This window comes from Trachinotus anak, unplaced genomic scaffold (assembly GCF_046630095.1).
Source record: "Trachinotus anak isolate AG129_WGS33_773 ecotype Australia unplaced genomic scaffold, CSIRO_AGI_Tana_v1 ptg000008l, whole genome shotgun sequence".
NCBI classification, from domain to species: Eukaryota; Metazoa; Chordata; class Actinopteri; order Carangiformes; family Carangidae; genus Trachinotus; species Trachinotus anak.
In genome coordinates this window covers 11,785,158-11,809,008 of record NW_027273859.1, presented here as the reverse complement: position 1 = coordinate 11,809,008, position 23,851 = coordinate 11,785,158, and the positions used below count along the sequence as shown (strand labels likewise).

At 40.5% G+C, this 23,851-nt stretch overlaps 2 protein-coding genes and 1 non-coding gene across 8 annotated transcripts in view; 1 reads left to right on the top strand and 2 right to left on the bottom strand.

Annotated features, from left to right (window-relative positions):
* Positions 1 to 9,855, bottom strand: part of mctp1a (multiple C2 domains, transmembrane 1a) — a 137,526-nt gene extending 127,671 nt beyond the window's left edge. For all 5 annotated transcript variants that reach the window (XM_071482626.1, XM_071482629.1, XM_071482628.1 and 2 more), the window contains exon 1: positions 9,319 to 9,855. In XM_071482626.1, the coding sequence (XP_071338727.1) occupies positions 9,319 to 9,855 (537 nt within the window). The remainder of the gene's footprint in view (positions 1 to 9,318) is intronic.
* Positions 9,856 to 10,231: 376 nt separating this feature from the next.
* Positions 10,232 to 23,603, top strand: fam81b (family with sequence similarity 81 member B). Of its 2 annotated transcripts, none has more exons than XM_071482640.1 (9): positions 10,232 to 12,924; positions 13,139 to 13,182; positions 13,772 to 13,979; positions 14,918 to 15,036; positions 16,511 to 16,640; positions 17,799 to 17,905; positions 19,428 to 19,563; positions 20,147 to 20,342; positions 22,558 to 23,603. In XM_071482640.1, exons 2-9 carry the CDS (start codon positions 13,148 to 13,150, stop codon positions 22,689 to 22,691), a joined length of 1,065 nt encoding a protein of 354 aa, XP_071338741.1. In that variant the 5' UTR covers positions 10,232 to 12,924; positions 13,139 to 13,147; the 3' UTR covers positions 22,692 to 23,603. The 2 variants fall into 2 exon arrangements, with proteins under 2 accessions (XP_071338741.1, XP_071338740.1); XM_071482639.1 differs by having other exon boundaries at positions 14,915 to 15,036.
* Positions 23,350 to 23,422, bottom strand: trnaf-gaa (transfer RNA phenylalanine (anticodon GAA)). The gene has a single exon. It is a non-coding gene; the product is annotated as a tRNA-Phe (tRNA).
* Positions 23,604 to 23,851: the final 248 nt, after the last annotated feature.

Here is a 23,851-nt window from a genome sequence, read left to right as displayed (position 1 = left end):
TTGTCTGTCTGCCTCTGTCTGCCTGGGTCTGTCCTTACTTTCATCTTGTGCACCCAACCCACTTATAAAAGCTGTTATAGCTCAGTTGCTCCACTGTTACATTTTCAGTGTCTCTGTTTGAACTCTTCAACAAGAAAATTACACCGTCACTCAACATTTATCTGCTTCCTGATATTCAACAAATAGCACATAGAGGGCTATTATTGGATATCATCATAGGCTGTATATAAAAAGGGTGTCATCTGTAATTTGACCCTCCCTACACATGCATACACATAGCCTTCCTACGCTGAGCCACCGTTTTGTTCTGCCTCAACTTAGTGATGATTAATCTATGTGGGAGGGCAGCATTTAGAGTTAGAAGGCTAATTCCCTGGCTCCATCTATTGATTTAAAGGCTGACCCATCTCTTTCTGCTCTCTCATTACGCTAACTGACAATCACGTCTGCCACTGATTTTGGCCTTTGTTAATGTGTATTGTTGTGTGGTTGATCATTGCATGTTGCTGTATTAAGAGAGGAGGAGGAGGACGCTTGTTCTGAGAGCGATAGCAGAGCCACATTTTCTTTTCAATTACTTTCTTGTCATTAACTTTTTCTCTTTCTGTGGAAAGCTGCCATTCAGCAAGGTATGTTGGCATTCCTGGGTCATTTAGCAGCCGACACTCTCATAGTTTATCTTGTTTACAATAACACCCAGGCCTCAGACTGTTTCAGTGTATGGATGTGCATGCCTGTGTATACCATAGTTGCATGCTTATGTGCTTTGATGTGTGTGTGTGTGTGTGTGTGTATGAGACTGTGCAATGGGACTGGCTGAGACAGGCTAGAACAACACTAGAGGGTAACACAATGTCATAGAGCAGAGCTCCCATCTTGCAGTACACAGACTGTTCTTCTGACAGGCTAGGATATGCTTTGGATTTGTCCTCAGAAAGCTCTTGTTCAGGAGCAGTGTCGTTATCTGAGAGACTGAGGCTGGGATCAGCAGAGGAGAGATGTGAGATAGATCAGGGAGACAAAGCCTGTAAGGTTATCCTTCAAGGACATACTGAGGAGTGATGGAAGGAAGGAAAAAGGTGAGCTTTTTTTGGGGACTTTAGGGCAAGGACTAACAAAAACACATGATTTGTGACTTTGCTGCAGGAACACTTCAAACGTGTACTGAACTGACAAGCAGAGAAGAGCATAATCAAATGAAAGTAAACAATATCTTTTGATCAAGTGAAAGTTAAACTAGCTGTTGAATCTGGTGCTGAAAGACATAGCTGATAGTGAAATTAGTCTTGAACTTTTTGTTCAAGATAGGCATTTGCATTAGCGGCATTAGAAGATTTTTTTTTTTTTTTAATCATTGGTTATAGTTGAATTACTAGTTGAATTTGATCATGTTCTCAGTAGCATTAAATGACCTAATTAAGTTTTTAATAAGCAGTTGCTAATGCAGAAGCACAACAGCTTTCAAATCAAAATGCTCCTAAAGTTTTGAAAGTTTCTGGTTGTTTAACCACCTCTTTCTTCTTTTTGCTCCACGTTCAGCTCTTGTGGTCACACAATGTCTTCTTGATAAGTGTCTAAGAATTAGCTCATTAGTTATAACAGTTCCAAAGCTGAAACAAACAATGAGCTGATGCAGATCATTTGCTTCAAGAATTACTCAAGTTCCTCCAGTAATGTGAATGAACAATTAGGATAGAACATCTTTAAAAAAAAAAAAAAAAAGAAGGAAAACATGAAAAGAATCTGATAAGACATGAAAATGTCCAGAGGCACAAAAAGAGATGAAATGATCTTCAGTCTTTTTTTGAGCTATGATAAGCAGAAAGCGAGGAGACACTGTTCTATCAGGGTTGATCATTACAGTGGCTTATACAAAATACTCATATTCATATGGGCACTTTAAGTTTTCAGTAGAGCTAAGTTGCATGTCAAATGCTAACAGCCCTTGTGAGCACAGACAAAGCTGTGTAAAAGGGATTGAGCATAATTAGCCTCCATGCCTTCAGTAAACAATGGAAATGGAAATGACTGAGCCATCAACCACCTCCTTAAACTAAAAATTTAATTTAAAATTGCTGCCCACCACTCGAATTGTCCATCACAGGTTTTTCACAGATGTCAGTGGCAGAGAAACAGGCACGCTCCGATGAGTGTGAAGCAGACGCCAGGCAGTTCAAGACAGTTAATAACAAAGTGAGAGCTAAAATCCTTCAACAACACCAAATGGCGTCAATCATACTTTCGCCAGTGTGAATTTTTTTCCACTAGTTCTCGGTGCCCAGACACCTTTGAGGTCAGCATCAATCATGTGCCTGTCAGTATCTGTTGCAACTGATGCCCCCTCCTCCCGGGCTGTAATGAATCCTAATTTAGGCTGTCATTCGGACACTTCCAGAACGAGGCCACAGGCTGTTCCCAAATGGCCATGATGTTGCTCTCACAACACAGCTCAGACAACATTCAAAAATAAGATTTCCTTTTCCTGCAGGACATCCAAACAGGCCTCAGTTAACAGTTTAACATTTAACTGCATTATCAAAAGGACAGGAAATCATCATCCCAAAATGACTGTATCTGAAGTGCAATATGTACTGAGATCTGTGAGCTATCGTTCATTGCTCTGATATCCTGTCAGTAAAAGTAAACTGTTCAAACAACTGGACCACATGTCAGGCCATGCTAGTTTAACAAACCCAGGTGACAAGATTATCAGATTTTAGTCAGAAAAGAATCAGCTGAAAATCAATGAAGCTACAGCAGCTACAAGCAATCTGTAAGCTAAGAGGTGTGGTTTAGAAAGATGACATGACTCACTTTTTTACACTAAACCTTGACAAAACTATTTAAATGAGGAATTGGATACGTAACACAAATCATGATTTTGCAATGACTAAATGTATGAAGGAATATTTATCTAGATACTGCAGTATGAAAAACTTTAAAAGCCATATCCTAACTCAGTGGTTTTAAAAGGATGAAGCACTTGTCCAGGCCATGTTAATCAAAAACAGATGTATTGTCTCCAAACATAACCATTCACCTAGTCCATGAGACGGTTACATGGTTGGAAATACCCACCACGCATCTTTTACATCGGTTATATTTAGCATTAGGCTGTGAGTGTATAGTCTCTGTGACACAAAAACCTACTTCCCTGGTTCATATGTGTTAAATATTTTACAGTACTCCATATGAGCTGAGCAGAAGGCGGGAGGAGGAAGGCATGACCGAGAACTGGAAGCAGAGTACTGAGATTTGTTTTTCTCAAATAGCCAGTTTTGCTTAAATGAAATATTTCTTTTTTTTAATTGCAAGAGATGTGGAACTATGCTGCACGTTGTGCATACTAAAACAAACTGCATATTCATGGGAAAAGTAGTACAAACTAAGAAATAAGTCGATTTGGTTCACTGCTGTAGTTAAACCGACTGGAGATGATAAGGAGAGATGGCCACTTGTTCTGTATCAGGTTGATCCCACTGATGTCTTTTCAGTGGCCTGCTCCTCTTGGCCTGGATGCTGCAACAGGACACTGACAACGATTCACACCCGCCATTCAATACCATGGACAGCGACACTTCGAGTAACAAAACACATGAAAGCAAGTCGACTGGAGTGACTGTACGGAAGAAGCATGGTAGTCGTGAAAATAATCCCAAAGCTTTACTCACCATTTAATGATATCTGTTGGGCCATACAGCACTTGCAGAGAGGCAGCTGCTCTAACCTGGCCTTCACGCCGTGGGAAACATGGCTCGTTGATGTTTTGCGATGAACATGTCCATAAGCTGGAAACCGATTTTAACACACATGGCAAGGCACCGAAAGCCAGGCCATGTTTAAATCAAATGCAGTAAATGCTGGGGTGGGTGGCCCATGCCCACGCAGTGAGCTAAAAAAAAGTAATGTCGGAAAACATGCAGTGAACTCCTTGCTATCCCGTGTCTCTCCTTATAACCTATGCTTACTCTTAGTGTGAACGGGCTGTGTAACGTCGTGGGTGGATTTGGGCTGGTTTGTTTGTCCCAAACAGTCCAGACTGGTGTTAGCAGCCGAACCAGCCAGCGGGAGGGGAGCTGGACCCGCTACATGCTAACAGTTAGCCGCGAAAGTGTTAGCTCCGTTAACCTTTGAACTCCGCTGTTTTTTTGTTTTTGTTTTTTTCTTCAAGTGTCTAACCTGAGTACTGGCGGAGTGTGGACTAAATCACGAGAAAAACATTTTCTAATGTTATATTTTTGCCTTTAGCTAATTAAGCTAATTCATTGTAATTCATTCATTGGTGTGTACTTCTGTCTACTTCCTGATGTGGACAAAATCTGACCTTCAGTTTGTTTTTCTTGTTTGTTTGTTTTGTTTTTTTTATAGGATCAAAAAGTTTGAGACTATTAATCAAGATACTTCTATTTTGCATTTGGTTCAAATTTAATACTTTTAATTTTCATTATAAATGATAATAGCAGCTTAACAATTTAAGTGAAAAATGTTATGAATTTCACAATATCTTCGCATTTGGTATGTGTCCCTTTTGCTGCAATGACAGCATGCACTGGACTCCACAAGTCTGTGCAAAATCTGATTGCCCATGTTATCCCAGCAGGCCCTCTCACTCTTCAAGTGCACCATAAATGTTCAGTGAGGTTGAGGTCAGGTGACATTGGAGGGAAGTCAATGACAACCAGGACTCCTTGGTCTTCAAGTACTTCTTGCAAAGCTTTGAGGAGTGTTTGGGGACATTATCCTGTTGCAGTATGAATCCTTCCCCGCAAAGATGCAAACCAGAAGGAAGAATGAAGGAATGAAGAATGGAGGAATGAAGAATGGAGTGCTACTTCTCCCTGGTCAATTCAGTACAGGTGTCAAACTCCAGAGTAGGCAAGACACCCCCAGACCTGAATATTCCCACCATCATGTTTCACTGTTGGCTTGATTCACTGCAATGTCATTCTCTCTCATTTTCATCTTGTTACATATATCTTTCCGTTACTGCCGTAAATCACAAATTTAGATTCATCATTCAAAAGGACTTTTCTCCAGTTATCCACTGTGAAATGCTCATATTTCATAGCCCATCCCAAGCATGTGGCCTTGTTTCTCCTCCTGAGAAATTGTTTAGAAAATGCTACTCATCCTGCCTTCTTTTGACAGTGCTTTTGCTGATATGAGCCTTGCATTCTTTATTTAGCAAATTCCGTATCTGTGATGAAGTTGCTTTTCTATCTGTCAGGGAACTAAGCTTGATATATTGACCTTCTGATAATGTGTACTTTTGGTCTGTCTGATGTCTGTCTGTCTCCAACTAATCCAGTTTCTGCATTTTACAGTTACATGCATTGCCCCCGAGAAACCTTTACTGTAGCCATGATTTGACTTCTAACACTTCTTTGACTTCTTACACTTTCACTTAGTTCTGATGCAATTTTTTCACACCATAACAATGTGACTTAGCAAGTAATGATCTGCTGGAAACTTGAAGCACAGCCTTATTTATAGCAGGTGAACAGCGGCTGCAAGTTGAGGCATATGAACCAGCCTCTGATGAGTGGATCAAATCAACCTGAGTGTTATCTGAACACATGCTTTAATGGAAAGGATACTACTCAAGGAAATCTGATCTGTTGTACAAATGAATTAAGTTGGCCACTATCCCAAACTTGATGAAATTTGATTGCTGACCTGGAAAAATTGCAAAATTGTAAATATTTCTACCTTAGTGTGTTTTAAAATATGTCTGAATCCTTTTTTCTGATTATTTACATTAAAATATGAGAGATTTCAGACTTTTGAACACCGAATAATGTTTCAAAGATACAGAAGTCAAGTAGTACTAGTAATACTAAGCTTAATTACCCTTTGACTTGCAGCTATCCACTTAACTTGAAAAAACATTATTTTAGATTGTGCAGTGTGCAGCTGCTAACAAACTGATTGATTTAGGGTAAAACCAAGCATAAATTTCTTTATAGGCTTATAAGGTAACATGTTAATGGCACAAAATTAATTTAATTTGCAACAGCAGGAAAAACAGTTGGAGGGAATCAGAATGAGGAGTAGAAACCGGTATCATGCCAAACATGGTCGGCTGACTGGCAAGAAATAAATCTGAGTACAGCTCCAGTTGTCTCAAACCCAGGCCACAGAGAAAGAAATCTTGAAGCAGCACAAAATAATTTCTTTGGAAAAAAAAAAGTTATTCACCAGTAATTTAAATTGCTTCCCCACCCAGTTTACATGAGGTTCTAGAGCCTATGAATGCATAGGCTATTTATTAACACACTGTAATTCAGTACATACATTTGCAATTCTTTGGTTTTGCAAGATCTCGGCAGAGTTAAGTTCAAAAATATGCCTATACCCCCTGCCAATATTACAGGATTTTAAAATAATGTTCAACATGACACTGAGCTTCTAGAAGGTCAATCGGGTAATGATAGAAGGGCAGCTCTGCTAAAGACTGGAGGTTAGAGAGCTAACAACCCCAGAGAAGGACATAGGAGTGTGAAATCGAGAATGTTCAGCTCAACTGGCACGATCACTGGGTACAATCTGTTTCATCATTATGATATAGTTACTATACATAGGCATACTATACATTTAGGAAAGGTAAGAGAGGTGAAAACAGACTTGAATTTGGTGATAATGGGCCACTTTGCTTCAGAACAATCACACGTATGAAAAACTTTTTGAAACCTTCGTAGATCCATTGAAACTTATTGGCCTAGAAATAGACAAAGAGGCTAAGAGGGGATAAACCCTATAAAATGTTAAATTTACAATTAAAGAGACAGAATTGGAAAGGACACAATAAATACAGTAACCATGCAAACAACTGACTTATAAAAAAGATATAATAAGCTCTCTGTGTAATGCTTCAATATTCATAAGTCATTGAGACAAGTGAAATAGGGAGCGTGCAAAGGGGTTAGAAACACCACCAGCAGTGCTGGGAAATTGATGACCAGGAAGATGACTCTAACCATTTTTTATTTCAGCCGGTGTTTTTTCCAGTCTGTTTCCCATGTTTTACTGTAGCCTTCACAGACGTATAGAAATACACACACACACACACACACACACACACACACACACACACACACACACACACACACACACCAAATGCCCTGCATTGCAAGATGCAAAAGTTAAACATGCTTATGTTTTACTCCACTGAGTCAATAATGAAATGACTTGGCATTAATCCCCTCCATCACTCATTTTCCAATGTGGCGGTTGTTGTGTTCCATATATTCTTATTTAATATATGAAATTGTGGCTTTGGGCTTTATGCTTTCATTTTAGTAATGAGAAGTTGTAGACACTCACCTAATGCTGGGTTTGTGGATGACTGTAAATATGTCTGACTTGAGTTCCGATCCTTGTTGGGCCAGGAAAGTGTTTAGGCAGCACATAAGTGATTCACCAATATGCACATGAAAATATATGCAAAAAGTACATTCACAAAAATGCACAAACATAGGCATTTTAGCTAGATTAGAATTATCATTATACTTGATTGTTATTGATTATTACTAAAAACATGTATAATCCGATCTCGTCTGTTCTCATCTCTCTTCACTTTTTCCAGTTCCTCTTAATTTTCTTTTATCACTTCACATCATCTTTTGTCTTAACTCATTTAATCTCATGTCATCACTTCATCACCTTTCATTTTCTCTAACTCTGTCTGATCTCTCTTTATCACACATATTTCTTCTCATTATCTGTCATCTCCTCCTCTTTTTTCTCATTTCTTCCTCCTCTGACCTCATTTTATAATAGATTTAGATCATACTGTATATCTTACATCTGTGATTATACACGCATGCAGTCAAGCTAACAACAAATGACTCTCACTGTAACCCCAGAGGATGATGCTGTCACTGTAAGTGGGGTTTACCGCTGCTCTGTTCTTTGCATATGTGGAAAATCCAACAAATGAACTACAGATACTTGGATAAACATGGCAACAACAGGAGGTAACCAATGGCTCACACTGAATGCTAGAACTTTATTTGGCAGAGTGAGATCTCTTTGTATTATGTAACTGACCTGGTAGACAAAGTGCTATGATGAATCTGCAAGATCAATTTCAATGAAATCATTTATACTTGCTTTCTTTTACTTCTTCAGCTTAGTGCACTGCACTTCTAGAGATTTAATGGACAGGAGATGTTTGGCACCAACTTCAGTGGGAGAGGTGTTCCTATATGCTCAATCATTTTTAGACAGCGATCTGGATGATGCTCAGGAGCAGGTCTGGAACAGTTTTAGAGTGGTGAGATGAAAAGCTTTGCGGTAACTGCTGCCTCTGAAGCAGAATGCACTTATGGGCCTTTACACATAGCACTGTGTCTTCATAATTGTCAGTACTTTTAAATATCAGGACAGCCTGTCTCAAATCACATTACCTACTGTAGGTCTAGTAGTGAGAGAATTGCTATCAGGGGATAAGGCATGCTTCCAGTTAACACCTTAAAGAACTTTTACTTAATTATTACTCACACCAGACAGACATTTTCCATATGATCTGACTAAGACCTTCAAATTCACGTTTTCTCTAAGACCCTTTCAGATATACTGTTTTTTGTGGCTTTAGCGTACTCTAGCTGACATATCCCTTTCATAGAGTTTCTCCTGGGGCACCCTGACTCAGCATGTTGAGTGATGTGGGAATATACCTGTCATCAATTTCCCAACACTACTGGTGGCCTGCCCGATATCCATTTGCACGCTGGGCCACATTTCGTTGAAAAAGACGTGATGAACCCTTGAGAATACATGGGGCCTGTTGCAGCCTCAGTCTTCAGGCAAGGACACTGTGACAGATGGACTGTGAAGCTAGGGGACAAACGCTTTTCTTGATAAAAAAAAAAGGGTCTGGGCATGCAAAAGGAGGCTGTTATCTAATAATAATAATCAGAGCATGGAGCCTGTGTTAAAATCAGATTTCCAGTTAAAGAATATAACCTCACTCAGCCAGGCTATGTAGCACTGGTAGCTGTGATGGCAACAGAACATCAAACCAAGTGGTTTGTGTGGTGAGCTTGTTGTTGGTGATGATTACACAGGCCTACACTTGCATTGGTTGCTGTCATCTGGCCCAGGCAGCCCTTCAAGCGATACAGGACATGAGTAAAGAAAGCAGTGGACTGGCAAATCGATGAGCGCGTCACATGATTGAGCACCTCGCAGCACCATCATCATGAAAACTTGGTTCCTTCATTTCATTTCCAGAGCAATGTAGCCTATCCTTATGAATTTGAATTTCTGCACATCGTTTACCAGATGCGTGTTTTTACCACATGTTTCTTTACTCACAGAATCACTTGCGTTTTTACGCAGCTGCTCCTCCTCTCCCACCACCGCGGCCGGGTCCACGACCAGTTTCTCGAAGCACGCCGAGCCGAGAGAGGAGCTCTTCTGCTGGTACGTGATCAGCTGGGACACGGGCAGTTTGGGGCTTCCGTGCGCCGTCAGCTCGGGCTTGCTCCCCGTCGCCCCAGAAGCTGCGCCAAGGGGATGTAGCAGGGGCTGTCCGTCTTTGCTGGTGCCAGGGACCGCGTCGCCCCCAAATGACTTCTTATCTCCTTCAAAAGACACCGGCGTGGAGCAGCACAGATTCGGCTGAGACGACGAGAACACACGGTCCAGTTGTTTCTTTTTCTTCTTAAACATCCACAGCCCCGATTCCTTCTTGCTGCCCTCAGCGCCCCCGGCACCGCGACGCTCCGATCCCAGTTTAGGACTGAGCCATGGCTTGGTCTTCTCCTGGAAATTCTTCCACATCCTCCGCTGGTAGGACAGAGACTCTTGTCCTTTGGCGGTGCTCCCGTCCTTAGGTGATTTTTGCTCCATGGTGCCTGTGCAGCAGCCGGCCAGCCTGAGCTCACTCTGTGTAGTGGAAGGATGTCACAGTTGGGCTGCTGCAGCTCGGGAGCACTTCCACTGATGATCAGCTCAGAGCGCCAAGAAGGAAACGCACAGTGTGATGATGAAGGGGGTGTTAGTCTCACAACGAACCTTGCAGAATGCCTATGCAAGCAACACTGTCCATTTTGTGTCACACACTGTGCAGCATGCTCGTTAGACGGCAAAGCATCTATTGAAGGTTTGTCTGATCTCTGTGGTGAAGTTGGAGCACACGCAGTCACTTCTGCAAGATTCCCTAAAAATGCTTGGTAAATGTTCCGCTCGGCTGTTGTCGGTCTTTGCTGCCCTGCACTGTCCACTGAGCTCATCCAGGGTTTAAGCAAACTTCCTCATTAATTGTACTATTCAAATGAAGGACGAAGGGTGCACCGCGCCTCCCTCTGGCCAACCGTGTCACACGACTGGATAATCTGTATGCTGGTGATTGCATAACACAACCCCACAGTGCCTTGTGGATGTATTGTATATTATAATTGTGTGTTCACCCCATCTGAGTGTGTCTCTCTGTAGATTGATGGCCAAAGTGTTGTTTGTGATTGGTGATCCACAGCCTCTGGATTCACTCTTTCAAAGTGCTGACCTTGGTAAATTTAGAGCTGACGGTGAGTCTGAAATATTAGAGGTTTTAAAGACTTGTTGTCTTTTGTGTCATGTGGATGTTTCTGCACCGTAACCATGTCTGGATGTGTTCTCCCCATCAAATAGACCAGGCTTCATTGAATGTTATCACCCTCATGCAGGCAGAGCTCAGCAGTCTCTTCTCTTTATAGTTGCTGTGCTGCTGTGATGTGTATAATAACTGATTGCCTCTTCCCCTCTGGCCCTTGTTTCACTGCTGGCCTGTTCCATCCTCCTGGTTAACACTGTACCCACGTTCACATAAACTAACACACAGAGATAATAATTACAAGAGTGAATACATCTCACCATCTAACTCTCTGGGCACACGTGCACATACACACACACACACACACACACACACACACAAGAGGTCACAGCATGACCTCTTCTCTGCTTAATAGGCTGATGAAATTTTACTTTGAGTGAGTAAATTAAAAAAGGGGAAGGAATGATATAATGGGATGGAAAAAAATCCCACTACACAATTAGGGAGGAGTGAGGGTTCAAGGCCTTGAATGCAGTTTGTATGGATATTAATTCATGTGAGACACGTGTGACCTTGGCATCACCTGTGGGAGTGATGGTAAAGGTGTGAGTGCCACAGATAATGCCTGGCCTTGACCCTCAAACAACGAAAAGATGCTGATCAGCCTTCGGTGGTATGTGATGATTTATATCTACAATGAGATATATAGAAAATAGCTTCATATAACTTCAGCAGCTTTCATTTTTCTATTGATGTATACAGATTTGTCTGTGATTAATCTGCATGTGTATCAAACATGGCATGAGTAGCCAAAAACAAATTTTGTTGTAGCTTGGGATCACTTGATATCTTATCCATCCTACAAAATACAACACTTTAATTACAACCAGGAGGCCACTGGCAGCAACAGTGGACTGCCCTGAACCTCTCTCTCAGTTAAGTAGATGATGTGAGCATGTGAGCCAGACAGTTTCTTTCAGCTGCCATCGGCCTTTTCTATTGGGCTCGCATGGATAACTGATGAGTCCGCACTGAGCAGGCCTTTCCCCTTAATGATACCGGTCCTATTGCTACGAGACTAATCCACAGTGTGTGTGGCTGTGCACGCACACACCTGCAAATGGCTACACTTAGCCATTCAGAAACATGTCCTTTCACTGACTGCAGTTGAATGTAATTCAGTGTCACTACTAGAGGAACTTGACTCACATTGTGTCATAATGTAGGCTAGGTCTTGATTAAATTAAAAACATGATAAGGCCATTTTCTCTCTGGGGGTTGAATCACTTCCTTCATAATCTATTCAGTGCAGAGAAAAGCTGAATGTCCAATGGATGGCTACAGTGCCAGATACAGTGCCACAAAAATATTCTTATATAATATAGTGTGCAGTGAAGCAACAGCAGGGAAGGATACCTTTAAGGATTTGGCCAATATTCCCTTTCTGTCTGCAACCAGTTAAAATAATCAAATATTGTGTTTTATGGTCTCAGTCTGACTCACCCACAAGAAGCAGACCTGAGTGGTACAAGCACATTTCCTCTTAGTACTGGGCAGCTACACTGAAGTAATTTAAGGCTTAAGTGTTTTACCTAAACAGCTATATAATAGTTTTTGAGTCCAAGTCTTGAACTGGCTGTTTTACCTTGAAATGTTTCCAGTAAATCTAAGATTCAAACCAATGACTTTTACCTTTATCTTACATTAAAGCTTCTAAAATCCTTTGACAGCAGGAAGAGCAAACTTTTCATCAAATAGCAGTAAAATGCATTTGTAATCTAACCTCATTCAGCTGCATTTGAAGCTCTTCTAATTTAATATTATTTGACAAGCAAGACCATTTGGGAAGGGCTCAATTGTTGTACTTCATGGACGCATGCATTTGACTCTGAAGAAATCATATCTTGAAATCATCTCTGAAATGTCAAGATTAGGCTAACTCCAGTGAAATGGAATGTCAAATAGATTATTTCATGACACCAGAATTAAACTCAAGATGTAGAGAAAGGAGATTATTTAACGCGAACATTATTATTATTTTCTGAGGCTATCAGAGAAACTTAAACTTAAATCATTGCTTTCTTAGTGACTTAATATGTCTGGTTGTATTTTGCCTTAAGAATTGCAGTTATGTAAGCTGATGTGTTAATCACATTTCTTAGAGTTTAAGTAAAACTAGTGCTCACACTCCCAGCAGTCAGCAGATATTCTGGTTTGCTGAGTTAAGCCGCTTCACAGTGTGTACAATGCATCATTCTCCCATTACTATTGGACAAATTCACACTGTCAGGCAGGCACACCCCACTCAAGGAGACCACAGTTACCAAGTGACGTGACAACACAAACACATGAACTCAGGACCTGACTGAAGAAAATCACACGATCCTGTGAGTATTCTGAAAAGAAAAATAGGAAAATAATTACGAATAATTATTGTTGTTGATAAAAGGGAGGCACGTTATATTGCATTATTCTGTAAGACTGTAAAACCTTGTATTGTTTTTAGTCATAAAAATTATGATACATTTATGAAAGCAGTACGTTTGAAACACATTTGAGTAATAATTACTGTAGGTCTCACCAATTTGTTTTTCTTTTTAGAAAAGAAGAATGTCAAAGTTAGAGCCCTATCAGAATCACAGCAGGTAACATCTCTTACCTAATTACTGGCTTTTACTGGGTTTTATACTGTATTTCATGTTGTTTCACATTCTAACCATGTATTTCATCATGTGTATGAATAGTAATAAACAATCTTACTTTGGTCCTGTGACTCACTTTAATTTAATTCTAGACGTCAGTCTGTCAGAGAGGTAGATAAGTTAACCTTCCTACCGCCGATGGGATGAAAATAAGGTTGGAAACCACCAGCGACCTTTCTAACACTGCTGTGAATCACATTGATCAAATTAATCCTTAATTCACAGTAGCATCAGGCAGGATGACACAGCGCACATAGGGACATGAAGTCAATGATAGATCTGGTCTGAGGATGACCTGAGGGTATGAAAACCAATGCACATCATCTTACTCTGTCTTCGTTATTCTTCTGGGTGGATGAATGTTTCATTGAATTATACTCTAGAGTTTTTTTCTGAACATATTCCTGTGTTCTGGTGCTAGAAAGTGTTAACTTGGCTTTGTATGATTTGAACCATATTACCAATCAACAATAAAGAGCATGTAAAATTTTATGACTCAAAGATTGAGTTTTCTTTTTACTTCCTGATTAAGGCCTGATGTCTTTGAGGGTCGTCTGAGCAGTCAGGAGAGGACAGTGGCTGTGCTGCTGGAGCAGGCGTTCAGGATCACAGAGGAGGTGGCAGCAGGCCTGCAGTCCACCAAGGGCTCCGTCCAGGTTGAGGGACTTTCCCGCAAGCTGCTGGAGAGTCACATGCTGACCATCACACGCATTGTCAAGCAACTTAGCATGGACATACAGGTATACAAGGGGGTTGATGATGGAGGTTAGTGGATAAGGTGTTGTCTTATGCAAAATCACTCAAATAATGTACCATGTTGTTGCTTACTTGCAGCTCCAGTGCTTGTTTTGTGGTGAATATGTTAAACACATTATTATGTGGATGAAGTCATTTTGTATTTTGTCTTTACCTGTGATTTCCTTTTCCTGCACATTCTTTTATCTGCTCTCCTCTCCTCTCTTCCTTTGATGTTGCAGCACACACAAACACACACACACACACACACACACACGCACACACACATGCACACACACAGAGACATAAGCCAGCACACAATCATGCCCACTAACTCACAGCTGATTTGATTACACCTGATAGAATGGTGCAGCGCCTGAGCATCATCATCATCAATTCATAGTCATCTTGTCTGTATAAGCAAGAAACTAATGATGTCCATGGTGTGTGGTTAAATAAATACTGCAAGTTATGCAATAATATCTGAAAAACAGTAGTCAGAGGAATGAGTGGAAAGTGCATGGAAATTTGGCTCATCAGAGAAATGAAGATTTGGAGTCAACCAGAACATCAGGCCACACTGTGATATAAAAACAGAGCATGGAAATGAAGTACACAGCTTCATTAGTGCATACCAAATGGGCCATTTAAGCGATCAGAGGCTGTCATTATCTGAAATATTACATGAATGCCTTAGAGCTAATTAATTCTGCACATGAAGAAGTAATAAGCTAAGGCGTGAAAAGAATACTTAAATCAAATGAAAGTCACTGTTTGCTCTCATGATAAGCCATTGGGCCATCTCTTAAATGTTAGGTTGTTACATATGTGCTAATGTGGTGATGAAATTTTTGACAGTTGAAGTTATCTTTCTTAATTTGCTGACATTCTTTAAAATAAAATAGACATTGTATATCATATATGCTGTCTTTGTTCCAAGCAGGCACTAGAGAGACAGATTGCCCAGCGGGACTCCGTAACCTCTGGAACCACACTAGCTGTTCAAAGCTTAGACCAGAAAAACATTGCTGGCATTGGAGACCTGAGAGGAAGAGTAGCCAGGTATGCACACAAGCACACTGAGGCTGACAAACTGCATAATGCATATGAAATACTACAATGAAATGATTGCCAAGTAATTAAAACTTTCCTCCAAAGCATTATTTAGAGCAATTGTGCAATAATTTAGATCCAGGTCTGCTGCACAGGGTGATCTGACTGATTAACTCCCCTTGAAGACATTCTACTTGTTTTTCTCTTCCTCTAATGAAGTGAAATTGTAGAGCCTGCATCTTGTCTGGCAGCTCTTCACAGTCTCACAAGTTCCAATCCGTTGTGGCATCACCTCTGACACTTTCACAGACATACACACATGCACACGTTAATTATGTGTTTATCACCAGACTGAAGTTTCTAGGTTTGAAGACACACTGATTAGCACTTGCTCATTATTTTGTGTCTGTGCAGATCACTCTCATTAGAATGGATTGCTACATAGAGTCTGTCATCTTAGTGCTCTGATTAACAGGGCTTGCATTAGCATAGGTGTTTTTGCTGTGCAACTGCCTAGGCTGAATTCGTTTGAAAATCCCTGGTAATCATTGGTCAGTGCATCTGAGATAAAGTAGTATCGTATCAGACAGTAGCTCAAAGTAGTTTGTTATTTTGTGAGCTCCTTGTTTTATAGCAGGAAAGCCTCCTCCATGGTGTTAAGGAGGTCAGTGGTGAGAGGACATATTGCCTATTACTCAACAAACACCTGATTTATGGTCCAATAAGGCAATAGAAAAACCACACCCACTCAGTCTAATAACACTTTGTACATTAGTCATAAATAATCAAATAAGCTAAGGGTCAGTGGTTTTTGATAAGCTATTGCTCTGTGAAGCCCTTTATGGATGTACTGTAGTGGTCTACAGGGAAATACTGCAAATCTCACACTAGAAATTTCAATAATTACCTGCTGGATTTGGTTGATGAGCTTACATTGTATTTTATCACAAATATTACATTGATACACAATATCCCTGATAGAGACAGGCAAAGAGTCTTTGCTGCCTTACTGATGACATCTTAAAGCAAGCATAGGAAGGAAGAGATCTATTTTGCAATGTTGATAAAGAGTCAGCGCAGTTTATTTTATCACACAAACTGAAAAGAGAATATGTGAAACAAGATGTTACATGTGAGAGTTTTTTTTTTTTATCGGTAGTCCACTGGAATATTCAAATCTGTTTGTTCAACATTGTAATAATAACTTCTCACTGTTTAGGATTCAGCAGAGCCTTCTTTTGGTTTCCATTAGCTCACCTTTGAAAGTATTTATAAGAACATCTGTCTGACTTTTTTTCATCTTGCTGCCTGGTTGTCAACCATCTGAACTATGGGTGCTTCAGTGTGGGGTTTCCTCCCAGATCTGCACAGTCTTCTGCTCATCTCCCTGTCTTCACACCTGTCCTTAACTCCCTCGCACCCAATTATTCTCATTCAGTTGATGGCTCACCATCCCTCTGTGCTTCCTCACCTATTATCTTAGGTGTGATGCCAGCATTGCCAAGCTGAGTACTGACGTGAGCTCTGGGGAGCGGCAGATGACTAGACTGCAGAAGGAGGTGGCAGAGCTCAGGTCAGCTGTGGATGTAAGGCTCAAAGAGCTGGAAGTAAAGGTGAGAGATGATGCATCAGTGATGAGAAGGCGTTTGACAGAACAGACATAAGGCAGCAGTTTAACTGAAGTTAACATTATGGACAAAAAAAATCCTCTTTAAAAGGAAATACGTCAACAACTATTCAATACATTTCTATGAAATTTTGTTCAGACACTCAGGGTCCTCAGAGGATGAACCCAATCACTTTGATGATCCCTTGACTTTCCCTCTAGTGCCACCAGCAGGTGGACATTTTTGTTTTTTTAGTTACATGTCTCGACAACTATTAGATGGATTGCCATGACATTTGGTACAGACATTTATTGTGCACAGAGGAAGAACCCACCCTACTCAACCTGACGCCTAGCGCATCCAACGGATCAGAGTTTTCACTTATCCTGTGAAATAGCTCAACATCTAGAGGGCGGATTGACTCCCAGTGGTTCTCAGTGGGTATAGAGGGGGGATTACATTCATTGAAATACTGCTTGCATGAAAAAATGTAATCTGACAATACACACAGGGGCTGCATTTTGTTGTAATCCTAAATAGGGTGACTGGCTGTTTGGCCGGTTTTTTGGAGTTTACTGCTGCTGAGTGAGAATAGCCTAAATGAGTAAACTCTGAGGCTAAACCACAACCACAGACCCTGAAAGAAGGAAATGAGATATGAAATTAATTCAAACAAACAGGTTTGGGCAAGGTCACTTCATAAATAGCTTTTACTGCCCTTTCTGTCCCATTTTCTTTACAAAACATTATTATAAAAACACTAAAACCCTGGATTTGGACACATATGTCACATATTATAATGCTCATCGCTTTATTAAATCTAAAGCTGACCACAACTTCCCTCAATGCACACACACACACACCCGTACTGATTCAGCCTGTACTTAGTTCTGCTGGTGGCACAAGGCAGTAAATGATTGTGATGGCTGCACATTATCTGTGGTGCAGTGGTCAAGCATGAACTATAAGGATGATTGAAAATGCAGAGGAAGTGGGTCACGGATGTTTCTCCCAGTCCTAACTCGCCACAGGAGTGGGGCAGTGTCCTGATCAGCTCAACTCAGCAGAAACTGCAAAGGGTAAAGATCAGTTAACCGAAGCCTGCACCGCAAGACGCTCCCACATCACAACACAGCATTTGTTACTGTGTTTTTCTATCACCAGCTTCATCATGACCTCGGAAGACTGGAGGCCTCATTGGCAGAGCATTCCCAGAGCCAAAGAATCTCTATCTCTGATCTGCAGAGTCAAGTGAAAGTACTACTAGACACGTAAGGCCATTAATTCAAGAGTAAACACAACCCATGCTTGGTTCAATTGCTATAATACTAAGGTATGTATTAGTCTTACTTTTACTTTTGGGTTACAATTTTCTTTTAATCCCATACTTTCTTCAGACTTGAAGTTCTTAAAGACTGTTCGTTACATATACAGTGTGCTGCCTGTGACTGGGAAGTATGGCTATTGTCTTGTATAATTCATCTTTTAGCAAGGCTCCTCAGCTGACTCATTCTTTATGTTGTTTTTTTCATTCTGTCCAGAGCTACCTAATAAAAAAAGTCTATCAGGTACTAATTTGTTTTTCAAATAATATCCCCAAGCTGCTCATTCTAGAGCCATGGAAAAATATTGATGCCCGAGGCACAAAACAAGGGTATTTGTTGAGTTCATTTACAAACCCAACTGATAAATAGTCTCAGCTGAAAGCAAATGTGCAAAAAGAAGTGCATAGTTTTGTCATAGCGGAAAGAGAACCAGGCACATGAATGATGAACATGCTCTATTTAATGATGATGTGGTTTAGTCATGGAAACCAGGTCACTGATCATCTTAAAACCAAAAGACCAACAGTTAAAAATAGATGAAAAGCCACAGTCTGAGTTGTAAAACCAAAAAAAAAAACAACAAAAAAAAGACAAACACACACAAACTCCCACACAACGAAACAAAACATTTACTTACCAATACTAGATATAGGTATATTTAATACATATCTATCCACCCATCAACTGTAGGTTTATCTCACTGAAATAGGTCAAACCTTGTCAGTGATGTTGCCTAACCAACTGTTCACTCTCAACCAACTGAATACCCCTCCCCTCAACCCTCAAAAGAGGGGCAAGGGGGGGGGGGGTATTCGGTTGGTTGTGATCTGCAACCTCACCGCTAGATGTCACTAAATTCTGCACACCAGTCCTTTAACTTTGGCCAAAGCAACAATTTAGACAGTTCTACAAAACGCTAATAGTAAAACCAGAGTAACAGTATTCTGCTTGCTGAGGCTGGCATCAAGTCAAACCAAAAAAAAGTAGCACTGTTGCTCACCTCTGATTAACACTGTCTTTTAGGCAGCATCAAGCAGGTGAGCATGAAGCATCTTGTACAATAAACTGACAGATTATCAATCATTGATTTATGATTGATGTTCTGCTTCCATGCCACAGACATTTTATGTCTAGGTTAATAGGACAAGGAGGTGCAAATGAATTGGTTGTTGTTGTTGTGGAAACAAATTCTTTTTCTGATGCCAAGCACCAAGTAGAGCCAAGTAGGAGCTGTGTATGACTAAATTTACAACAAGAATTGTGAGCTATCAGGAAGATCCTCCAGATACTAGTCAGTCTATTAGCGTTCCTAAGACATCATCTATTCTAATTACTAAAGGTGTTGCTTCTAGTTTGAAAAACGAAACCAAATAAATGCAATCTGCAACTTCATAGCTTTCATCCGTGAATGCATTTTAAAAGCGAAGCCCATTCTCTTCTCTGCTTTCTATTTCTGGTGTTTTTGTAGGATGTCAGGTGGGCTAAAGGAAGTCAAGGCGCAGACAGATTCACTGAGAAAGTGGACAGAACAACAGCTCAGCAGCTCTGTCCAGACACATGCAGAGTGTGGCCAGCAGCTCCAATCACTGCTACAAGACAAAATGGTGCAGTATCTTTCAGTTTGGCCTTCAGTTTATGCAGAATATGGTCTATGCATTGTGTCTACCTTTCCAGTCAACTTATCAGAAACAGAAAGAGTCAGCTGTTTTGTGGTGTTCTAACGTGCAGGTTTCAGTCACACTTTCTGAGCAGAAAAGGAAGTAGTTAATTTTTTTTAAATGTTAATCAAGTGGAACAGACAGTTTACAGTCAAAGGGAGGGTTTTGTATGTGTGGACTGTTCAAAGTCGTACATGATACATTTTTTTAGCATCAATATATCAATGTTAAAGTAACTATGAGTCCTGTGATAGATTTTCATACTAACCAAACAAGCTGTTGCTTCTTACCCCTTATTCATTTTACTGAAGTTGAAAGACATGTTGGAAACTTTTTTATAACACAGAAAAATATATCTCAAAAATAATATGGTTCTGAATTCATAAAGCTGAAATTTTACCAAGCAGTGCCTTAAAATCGGGATTAAAAAGGGTGTTCAGGTGTACAAGGTGAGGATTAAAGAACTGTCTTGCGGTGCTGTAAATTAGAAATCCTAGTTATTGTGTGTGTGTTCTGTGGCCAGTTAGAGGCAGAGTGTAGATTAGCTGAACGGCTGTGTGCTCTGGAGGCCCGTGTGGAGCAGTTCGAGACCCAGCAGGACCAGGCTGACCAAAGTCAGGCAAATCAGATGAAACGCTCTGAAGCCAAACTCAGTAAAAGAATGACCTCAGTGGAGAACAGCCTTCAGCAGGAGCTGCAGCTGCTCAAACAGGAATACCACAAAGGTGGGTGATCGCTGTCTGCAACTTGTCATCGGTGAGTAAACACATGCATACTACATGTGGCTTACCTTATACGTCAAGGAAAAAAATTGCATATGCAAAAATGCTTCAGAGCCACAGCAAGAAAGAGACACTGTCAATAATTAGTCATGGATGCTGGGAACTGACTACTTGACTGATGTGGTTAATTTCTTTTGCCCACAAAAGAGATGCTCAAAAACCCAGTTAATCATAATGGTCAATGACTTGATGGTGACATCTTAAATTAAGCATGACAGGTGAGCTACAGAGCAGCAGACCTCATACACATGTACACAACCTTATTCAGAACCTTTCCAACTCATGCCTTGTGGTTTCATCAAATAGTTACAATTGTATACATTTTATTTTTATATTGACAGTGTAAAGTGGGTTTGTGTATTTCTCTTATCCTAGGCATCTGCAAATAGTGTAATCATTTTTTCAAGAAGCAGCAGACCTATAGAACCGGTCCAGTGATGGATTAAATGATAGAGAATTGGCCTCTTATAGGCCATGATCAGTTATGTCAAGGATTGACCCATACGGCCCGCAACAGACTCATGTCTATATTACACACTAAATAACTGTTATACTGTAGAAATTTGTCCACCAATATAAGGATTTTTTAAGATGATAGACAAATCAAACATATAGGTACACCACATCAAAAACATCAGTCGACCAAAGATTTTCTATGCGACACAAACTACCAGCAACAACACACTAACTAATATAGCCCATATTAGTTAGCTCATTTATTAGTTAAGCTTAAAGGTCGCATCTTGTATAAAGTGAGATTTCCATGTCTTTTTATTATAAGGTTGGCCTAAGTCCTATATAAATACTGTGAAAGTATCAAAAAGGTCAGTCCACAAAGAAATGCATACAGCCCATCTCATGGGCTGTATGCATATCATTGCACAACTCTTCTAGGATAGCAATATTAGAGACCAATGGCTAAAGTTAATTTTTTCTGAAATACCAGAACATTTTAGTTTGAATTTGACCGTCTGTTCAGCTTATTTCAACACTCACCGACCATCTCCATTTGCATTTACTGGTAAGTAGCTACAATCCATTACCTGTGGTTGACCTGGCCTTGCGCCGCACAGAAAACAGACTGAAGAGGGAATACGAGATGGACACATAATCACATGTTATTGATAGAGCTCCAGAGAGAAGCTTAAGAGAGGACATGTAAAACTGTATTGAGATGATGTTTGGTACTTAAAGCCACAAAAACACCTTCTTATGGATATCACAACTTCAAATAAGACACAGGAAAAGTGTAAAATGTGGGAGATGCAGCATGCTTTCTAACCAGAGGGTGGATGTGAGCAACAGCTGCTTCATATAGCTACCTCAAAAATAATAAGTCATAGGACAAGCCTTTGGAACACACAGCCATCCAGCAGCACAACTCTGCATCAAGCTGCTGTCGACATCCATCCCCATCTCACCGCTCTGTATATTGGAAGTTCAATTACCTGGAGCCCTGGCACTAGATCTCAAAACTCCCCCACTTCCTGTCACTCTCTCTCAATCTCCAGTAGACAAACAGAAAAGAGGCAAAAGCTCCCTCAGCAGATAAGAGAAGGGGCAAACTGCTCTATGAATCACCACTCAGTCACCGACCTCAGTACTCGACAGCCATTCATCCACAGCTCTGTTTTATAGGAGGAGAGATGGAAGGAGACCGTGTGAGGGGGGAGAAAAGCAATTCATACTGAATGAGTGTTGTAAATATGTGTGGCGAGACAGGCAAGGATTCAGAAAGGGGGGGGGGGGAGATTTATTATTTCATCACTGTATAAGGACGTTTATCCCTCCACCTCACAGTTCACTGAATATTACTTGTAGAGTACATGCAATGTAGAAAAATCTCTTACTTTCAGGCATGTTGTTAGGCACCTAATGAAGTCATATTAACTGATGATGAGGACCACAGAGAATTTTACCACCACTTTATGAAAGAGAGCAAAATCCGCCTAACATCATTCGATCCAAATGAAACTAAATAGAAATTAACAGGTTAATAACGGCAAGGGTTACTAGAGCAGCAAATGATACGAGGTGAGAGCCAACAGTGAATGATCACAAAGCTAATGTTGTAGGTAGTTATGAGCACTGAATAATTTTCACCTCACATTCATGATGTCTGGTGATCCTCTGTACACACTGCCTCTCTTTTGGACAGGGTTCCTGTCTGTGCATGATGCCATTGCGTCTCTGAGGCAGATAGGTGACATCAAATCCCGTCTTGAGAAGGAGAAGCTGCAGAAGGATATCAGGCACATCTGCAGCAAGGTGGCAGAGCTCAATGACTTGTGACTAAAGAGGAGCTCATTTTACCGTCAAGCCTCGCTTGAGTCAAACTCTTTTTAAACCAAAAGGCATGTCCGTGGATGATTGCTTACTCACTGGCTTCTTTCCCAACTTAGTCTGAGCCCACAGCTATTTAGACTTTAGCTATGTTTAATTTAATCCCTTTTTGAAACACGGAGAGACGGTCTTGCAATTCTAAGTAGAATACTTTTTGTAATCTTTTTTTTTACTTTAAGTATACAGGATAAGTCAGTCTTATTAGACCTGACTCTAAAACTTGACATGAGATCACTATTGTATTAAAAGTATGTATTGAATGAATGTCACACTGTTAACAGTATATTTTATTTTCAATAAATGGAAGTTTAATAAACTATAGTAAATGAATTGTTTTTTTTTAGCAATACGATTTCATGTCCCCAGGATGACTGCTTCGAATTATCTATATAATTCTCTCTCTCTGAAATCCCTATCTTACTATTACAGTCTAAAAGTGCAGGATTTATACTTAATTCTAATTTGGAGATCGAAAGCATATCACAGTCTTTTTATATACAGTCTGTGATCACGGTGAACAAGTTGAACGATCCTACCAGTGTGGGGCTCTACAGGGCAGAACTAGCACTGTGCAAGAGAGTGGCACTTAATGGGAAGGAAAAAGGACTGCCGAAACCCGGGATCGAACCAGGGACCTTTAGATCTTCAGTCTAACGCTCTCCCAACTGAGCTATTTCGGCGCGGTGGAAAGGCCTCTTATGATCTGAAAACCGCTTATATAAACCATTGATGACTGGCCCTGGCAAACAGTGTACGGAGTGCAGCACCTGGAGTGAGTGAAGTCCCGGGGAACTTAATAAAGATGTATCGAGACGAGGGGAGGCGAAGTTTTATTTCGACCGCTTGTTATTTCTCCCTCTCAAAACGGGTACGTTTTTAGTAATTACCTCAACAAGCATTAATTAGCTTTTTGATTGTTACACGGTACATTTTCATATGGGCATTATAAGAATATTATCTCCACCACTGTTTGCTAACAATCGCCTTTTTGACAGGTGGTTGGTACACAGTGTGTTTCTGCTGCTGTAAAGTGGCCAAGCATCGTCTTGAGTACACAGTTTATCACAGAAGAAACACGGCAGTAAACTGCCACGAGAAAACAACGTGTT

Bases quoted from the DNA above. Each gene is read 5' to 3' on its own strand.
- fam81b (XM_071482639.1), top strand. From the start codon at position 13,148: ATGTCAAAGTTAGAGCCCTATCAGAATCACAGCAG. The intron at 15,037-16,510 runs GTATGCACACAA...CTATTATCTTAG, and splicing joins CTGAGAGGAAGAGTAGCCAG to GTGTGATGCCAGCATTGCCA. The intron at 19,564-20,146 runs GTGCAGTATCTT...GGCCAGTTAGAG, and splicing joins CACTGCTACAAGACAAAATG to GCAGAGTGTAGATTAGCTGA.